The sequence below is a fragment of the Cyclopterus lumpus genome, chromosome 1 (genome assembly GCF_009769545.1).
Source record: "Cyclopterus lumpus isolate fCycLum1 chromosome 1, fCycLum1.pri, whole genome shotgun sequence".
Taxonomy (NCBI): Eukaryota; Metazoa; Chordata; class Actinopteri; order Perciformes; family Cyclopteridae; genus Cyclopterus; species Cyclopterus lumpus.
The window spans coordinates 4,086,735-4,094,484 of NC_046966.1; the positions used below are offsets into that span (position 1 = coordinate 4,086,735).

Genomic DNA, 7,750 nt, shown 5'->3' on the forward strand with positions numbered 1-7,750 from the left:
ATGGCTGGATTGTGGCAGCAGCGTTGCTCCCTGCGGCAGGGCCGAGCTCTGGCTCTCCTCCACCTCATCGCTCTGCTCTACCCACCCTCGGGTGCTCTTCCTTGGGATACCAAAGGCAGCCCACCCCTTCTGGAGGTAGGACATCCACATGGTCATGGGGAGAATAAAAATAATTAAGCTACATATTTATATATGTAGCTTCATGTATTTTTTAAGTTGCAATTTCATAATGTGTGAGATCTGTGTTAGTGGTTCATTTGCATAATACACCAACTTTACTCATGTAAGCTACAATGTAAATCCTTCATCGATATCAGGAATAACTCCATTACTGACCACTGGTTTGTTTTAGATGATCTGTTTTCACTCACTCTGATCATTAACAGATCGAGTCTGTTGTATAAAAGCATAAAAAAGGCCTTTTGGGATACACACCACATGAAAAAGAGAAGGCTTGTGCATGAGGAGGAGTGGGGGACCAGAAAGGCTCCCCAACTCAAACCAACTGTTGGACTGCACTGAGCTGAGCAGTGGGGGTTCCAGCAAGAGAGAAAGAGAGAGGGAGAAGAGTTGGAGAACGGGAGAAAAAGAGCATGCAACAGTGATCCAGCGGAATCTATGAAAACCCACATCAGTGATGGTGAACGCCACATTCGGCGTCTGTACCTGTGGCTTTGCGTGCATGAAAGTGTGTGCATATGTGTGTGTGTGTGTGTGTGTGTGTGTGTGTGTGTATGTGTTGGCAGGGCTTTCGGGTGGTGAGGGGGAATTTCTCCAGGAGTTTCCTGCAGGTTGGCTATCATAAGATTGCAGAGATTCCTGCAGGAGCACGCAATGTCAGCATAAGGGAGACAGTGAAGAGCCGAAACTACCTGGGTACACACACACACGCACACACACACACACACACGCACACACACGCACACACACACACACACACGCACGCACACACACACACACACACAAGCATATACTTAACAGCAGACGTATTTTCTCCATGACAAACACTGATGCACGAACATGGGGTTTCCCCTCAAGCTCTGAGGACCCAAAGCGGCCTCTCTGTCGTCAACGGCGACTGGGTGATTGACAGGCCGGGGAGCTTCGCTGCTGCGGGGACACAGCTGAAGTACCAGAGACCCAACGAAATCCGCTCTCGTAATGGAGAATCCATCACTGCCTCCGGGCCGCTGACCGAGAACCTACATGTTTATGTGAGACAATGCACGCTGTACACACACAGTACTACTAGTACTACGATGCTATACGCGTCATCACGTACCCCTCATCCATCTCTCTTCCCCACAGCTGATCTACCAGCAACCAGGTCCCAGCGTACACTATGAGTACATCGTGCCTTTAAAGAACACCCCCCCAACTCCTGAGCCAGATCCACCATCTGACGTCTTGCCCCTGGGTGAGTGCACACACACACACACACACTTACACAACCCCCCCCCCCCCCCCCCCCCCCCCCCCCCCACACCACACACACACACACACACTCACAAACTTCTATTAGGGCGACCCTAAATGACCGCTGTGACATTTTCTCACATCTGAATATTCTAGTTTGCCCTCCGGGAGCGTAACACATAACAGATGCCTGTGTTTGTGTTTGCATGTGTGCGTGTGTGTGTGTGTGTGTGTGTGTGTGTGTGTGTGTGTGTTCCGTTCAGATTACACGGTGACGCCAATATGTATCATTTTCAGCTAAATCCTCCTGAGAAAATTTGATCTGGATTTTGATAACATTTGATGCAGGCAGGCAGCCAGACTTGTCTTTGGCAAAGAAGCTCTCCACCGCACGCAGAGACGATAATCGGTCACATGGGCCAGCTTTTATTTCATTATCTAATATTCAACCTACAGTAAATAGATTTCTATGCACATGTTCTTGTTGCTGATCACTCACGATGGCAATGTCTGAAAATGACTCCCGACAGTATCCAGTGTGTAGTGCACTATATTTACTCATGATAATAAGAACGATGAAAGGTGAACTAACCGACAAAACAGGTGGAACAAAGCAAACACACACACACACACACACACACACACACGATTATACTTCATGTTATGCTTCATCCCATCCCGTTACCATTACCTATCTATCCAACATTTCAATTGACATCCCTGCCTTTCTTCTATTATTTGCCTTTCGAATTTGTGTTCCTCTTGTAGTTGCGACAGTAGGCCCATCCCACTCAGGGGAGAAGGGCCACCAAGGTGACCTCACCAACAATGACATCATCAAAGAGACAGCCCACCCTAACCAGGTTCCCACTGACCCCCGGCCCGCCTACGCCTGGACAAAGAGTGGGCACACAGAGTGCAGCGCCTCCTGTGGCGCAGGTGAGAAAACACACATGTGTGTGTTTATAGATATACATATATATACATATATACACACGTATATATATGTATGTATGTATATATATATATATATATATACATACATGTATATATATATATATATATTATATATATATACATATACAGGTGTATATATATATATATACACGTGTGTATTTACATATATATATATATACATGTATATATACATATATATATATATATATATACAGCCATATTTTTGCAGACCAAACTAACATTCACTTGCTTAGTCTTTTCTGTGTGTGTGTGTGTGTGTGTGTGTGTGTGTGTGTCCAAACACTTGTCAGGCAGGCGTCAGTTACTCTGGGGGTGTGTTGAGCAAGACTCCGAGACAACTGTTCCTTCTGACCTCTGTGACCCCGCTCTTGAGCCAACGGACCAAGAAGAAGACTGCAACACCCAGCCCTGTCCTGCATAGTGAGCAACAAACACACACACACACACACTCCCACACACCTGGTCCATACAACGAGAATGAGACACACACTAGCACGTTGTTGCATTAGTTCCACACGGTGCTGTTACTCAAAGGGGGAAGCCTTTGTCACTCGCACACATTTACGCCGTAAGTCAGTCGCCACCAGTCAAAGTCAATCAAGCTGACTTTCTTTAGTGTGGCTTCTTGGTGCGACCCCATGGGGTGCGACCACATGGGGTGCGACCCCCGCTCGCCAAGATGCAGCGGGGGTTATCGGAGCAGCTGTACGTTTGCTTGCGGGTCTGTCAGATGTTTCGCCCGCAGCGCCAGCGATCCCTGATGGCTCTCGGCCTGAAACCAATATGTTTTTGTTCCAGCACGCAGCAGAAGTAATAGAACCCAGAGAAACATCTGGACTTGAGCAGCACATACTGGTTCATTTTGCTTGCCTCTGTTTATGATCTCCTGATGGAGGCTTTCTAATGCCCCCCTGTAGTCCTGTGGTCACAATGAGGACATGGCGCTCGGGCAAACTCCACATCTCTTGTGACTCTTCCTTTCCTTCCCAATTCTCCTTTCCTGTCCCCGCGATTGGCCGACAGCTGGGACGTGGGGGAGTGGTCGGAGTGCAGCAGGAGGTGCGGACCCGGCACTCAGCACCGACAGGTCATCTGCCGCCGGGTCACCCGCGTTCGCACCAACGGGACGGAGACCTCGGTCACCGTGGCTGAAGAGCTGTGCGGGTCCCCCGACAGGCCGGTGACCACGTCCACGTGTCAGCTGAAGATCTGCAGCCAGTGGGAGATGCGATCCGAGTGGAGCCCGGTGAGAGCCCACTTACAGGCCTCGTACTACTAGTACACTCTACCATAAACAAGTCTTTCAGAACACGTGCATTTTCATAAAGTTAAACCCATTTAACCTCTCTGTCCCCAAACCGCCCAGTGTTCGGTGCCGTGTGGGGTGGGCCAGCGTAGCAGGGAGGTGGTGTGCGTGAGCAACCAGGGAGACGTGGAGGAGGATGAGGAGTGCAACATGAACCTCAAGCCAGATACGCTGGAGAACTGTGACATGGGAGTCTGTGCACGCAGCTGGTTCACATCCCTCTGGAGCCAACGGGTAACGCTGTGTGTGTGTGTGTGTGTGTCTGTGTGTGTGTGGGGGAGTGTGTGTGTGTGTGTGTGTGTGTGTGTGTGTGTGTGTTGGGGGGAAGTAAACTCACATATGAAGTTGCCCTGATTTGAAACACGATGTTCTTCAGTGCTCTGCGGAATGTGGTCGTGGCAGTCGAACCCGGACGGTGCTCTGCCTGATGGATCACGTGACTGATCTCCCGTTGGACATCTGCGAAGGGCAACGCCCAGCAGAGGCGATATCGTGCGAGTCGGGCCCGTGCCAGAACCGCCTGGAATGGTCCACTGGACCCTGGAGTCAGGTAATTGACACTCACACATTGACGCAAGTATGCACGCACGCACACACACACTATTAAAGCATCTATTGGAAGTTTGTTTGTGTGTGTGTTAAGTGTTCGGCAGAGTGTGGGAATGGCACACAGACCCGGAGTGTGGTTTGCATTTTTAACAATGACGATGGTCTCGCGGAGGTCGCGGACTGGGTGAAATGCTCCAGCCTCTCTCAGCCAATCACAGCTCAGCCATGCAGACTGAAGCCATGCGGCGTGCAGTGGTACGTCACAGAGTGGAGCGCGGTAAGTGTCCTCACACCGTGCAACACTGGACCCCTCACGTGCTACCTAGATATTGTCTGAGGGGTCAATCAGTATAAAGACGTTGAAGGGTCAAAATCCAAGTAGTGGACCTTTACTTGGGATTATTTTGTCAAATGTCAACCATCTCTAGAGTCAGAATTATGAGATACTAAATCGAAATTATGAGATAGTCTTAAGCAATGAAAATATCGCTATTCTACATGTTGAGCAGCCGTTAGCCTCCTCATTGGCTTCTACCTGACAAGCATAGTTGTTAATAACTCAAACCTTATCTCCACTTCACCTGGTTCACTGTTTCTTCACCATAGCTTCCCTGTTCTGCTTTGTTACGCCTGTCAGTGTCTCATAATTATGAGAACGAGATACTAAGTTGAAATGATGAAATCCCCCCCACCCCCTCCTCTCTCCATCTCAGTGCTCACGCTCCTGTAACGGGGGCTACCGCATGCGCGAGGTGCGTTGTCTCGCCAATAACGCCACCCCAAGCGACCGCTGTGACCCCGGTTTGACCCCAGAGGGCCGAGAAGAGTGCAACGAGCAGCCCTGTATCACCGAGATGAGTGAGTCTGCCGAGCAAGTGCTGATCCGATGTGAGGTCCTGGGACAGGGATGTCGTATGTGGACAGATTGTAAAGCCCTCTGAGGCAAATTCGTAATTTGTGATATTGGGCTATATAAATTAAACTGAATTGAATTGTACCTGCTACTGCTGCATGTTGGGGAGGTCCACCGCATAAAATAACATGTTTCTTTTAGGTTGTAATGCAACAGAAAGGGACTGGAGGGGGGATGAATATGTTTGCCAGGCACTGTATTTATCAAGTATTTTGTTCTAAATTAATTACTTAAGTCTGCTTCAGTTTTACTTGGGTGACTGTCTTGAGCATTGAGGCCTGATGAACTAGCCCCCCCCCCTTTCCCCCACAGATCCATCATGCAGTGACCAGTATCACAACTGCATGGTGGTGGTTCAAGCCCGGCTCTGCGTGTACACCTACTACAGGAGCGTCTGCTGCGCGTCCTGCTCCCGAGTCAAGAACTCATACCCCGCCTCTCTTCACAAGAACCACATCCGTAGATGATGCCGCTGAATGGAGAGCAAGGTTTCAGGATTCAGTCGGTTCGGTCTGTAACCGATTCACCGACCGGCTGCCCTCTTCGAACAAACTTCCGCATGTGGCCGTGATCACCGGTTTTGTCTGAACCTGAAGCTTTGTTCAATCTTGTGATGACACACACACATTTTTATTCCTAAAAGTATGTGAAAGAGAATGCCCATAGTTGGATTTCAAAACAATTTATTGATATAATGAACATCTCGATACTTGCACTCAGATGTCAAAAAAGGTATGGCATTTGAAATATGTAAAATGTGTGGGAACCCTGATTTCATTCTCAGTGTAACTTTGAACCAGAACCGGTCACATTGTAAGTGATGCACTTGTATATTTATTCTAAAATAAAGGCTGTATTACTTATGGTACCTAAAGCTGATGTTTGTTGTATTATTACAGATATTACAGACATTCTTTAGCAGTTTGATGTTTATTTTATATAATATTGTTTGCCCCCCATAAGATCATTACATCACTAAAAACACTGACTGGAAATATGTAATGGTTTATGGTCAGTGGGCTTTGCTTCACTGTCTGTACGTCAGTGGGCTTTGCTTCACTGTCTGTACGTCAGTGGGCTTTGTTTCACTGTCTATACGTCAGTGGGCTTTCCTTCACTGTCTATACGTCAGTGGGCTTTGCTTCACTGTCTATACGTCAGTGGGCTTTGCTTCACTGTCTGTGCGTCAGTGGGCTTTTGAGATCTATGTGTCTAGCTGTGCATATGTCTCTGTGCATCCTCTTTCTCTGCGCTCTTATCTCCTCCATGATCTCCTTTCTCTGCATTCTCTGCATTGGGTAAAAGAAAAAAACAGCAGGTTCAAACACTATATTTATATTATTATCATCATCAACAGACTTCTGTGTCTCGTTAGAATTTGCATCAATGTGTTAAAGGTGCACGATACTCCTCTGTGAGCGGCTCATCTGTTGGTGAGGTCCAACACAGCAGGCAGTCAGGTACACGATGAAGGTCGATGATGGAGAGACAAATGCAGCTGACGATGAAAGATAGAAGCACAGAAGTTCTCCAGTCCAGGCTTCAGGCTGAAATTTAGGATGTTTTCCTCTCCGGTCACTCTCGAACACCTAGATCGGTTTCTGGGGGAACAAAACTGTTGCACCTGGGGGTACAGTTAATGGCAAGTCTGGTGTAGTAAGCAGTGCGAGTCGGTGTCGTTTGTGAACATCTTTCCGTGTTGCGGTCCTAGCTTTTGTGCTAATGCTTCACTGCTGCACCTACCACAATAAAAAGAAATGCTAACGTAATTTTCAAAACTATTGCGCCTAGGCAGAACTGTGTGTAAGTTAGTTCACATCTTTTCCTAGTTCTACTTCTCTCTGGGTCTTCCATTTTACAACTCTTCAGCGGCTGGTTGTGATTCTTTGGCCGGCGGATCTGCAAATATACAATGTGTTATATGGTGCCATTTTGTTTTCATGAGGCCTCTTACCTGGAGGGCCTGTGAAGTCTTTGCAACGACTTCAAACGGCCCTGGCCACTTGGGCCCAGTCCACTTTCTTTTGTGAACCTAGGACTGTCTCCTAGCTCTCTGTAGACCCTGCATGGACCCTGTCAATAACTCATGGGGAGAGAAATGTTCTCCCTCCTTTTGGAGGATCTTTGAGCTATTTTAGATATGTCGCCACCAAGGTCGTGGAGACTAAGAGGATCCCTGTGCTATTTGGCGTTAGTAACTTTACTAATAGTTCATCCTATATTATGGGGGGAAAGCACAGCATTTGAAGAAAGAGAACAACACCACTAGCAACCGAAATGCATTTTTTTTCCACAACTAACAATACTGCACTGCAGTTTAAGAAAGAGTGAAGCTAAATTATGCTCCAGTTACGATCCAAATTCAGAGTCACAGTCAGAACCATTAACACCTGGACTGATGGCGCACAGGCTAGCCTGCAGGGCTGCGTAGAGGCCACAGACTGGAGCACTTTCAAAGAGGCCACTCATAACATCCACAAATACACAGAGACTGTGAGTGACTATATCAGCTGGTGCACGTCCATATGTGCACCTCCCAGGACTGTGTGTATGTCCCCCAAACAAAAAACCTGGTTTAACAAAACAGA

At 47.7% G+C, this 7,750-nt stretch overlaps 1 protein-coding gene across 1 annotated transcript; it reads left to right on the forward strand.

The window, feature by feature from the left end:
• Positions 1 to 5,629, forward strand: adamtsl7 (ADAMTS-like 7). Its single transcript, XM_034545378.1, has 12 exons — positions 1 to 135; positions 747 to 876; positions 1,039 to 1,214; positions 1,309 to 1,417; positions 2,185 to 2,355; positions 2,721 to 2,814; positions 3,418 to 3,640; positions 3,761 to 3,934; positions 4,077 to 4,250; positions 4,344 to 4,526; positions 4,963 to 5,107; positions 5,475 to 5,629. Exons 1-12 carry the CDS (start codon positions 1 to 3, stop codon positions 5,627 to 5,629), a joined length of 1,869 nt encoding a protein of 622 aa, XP_034401269.1.
• Positions 5,630 to 7,750: the final 2,121 nt, after the last annotated feature.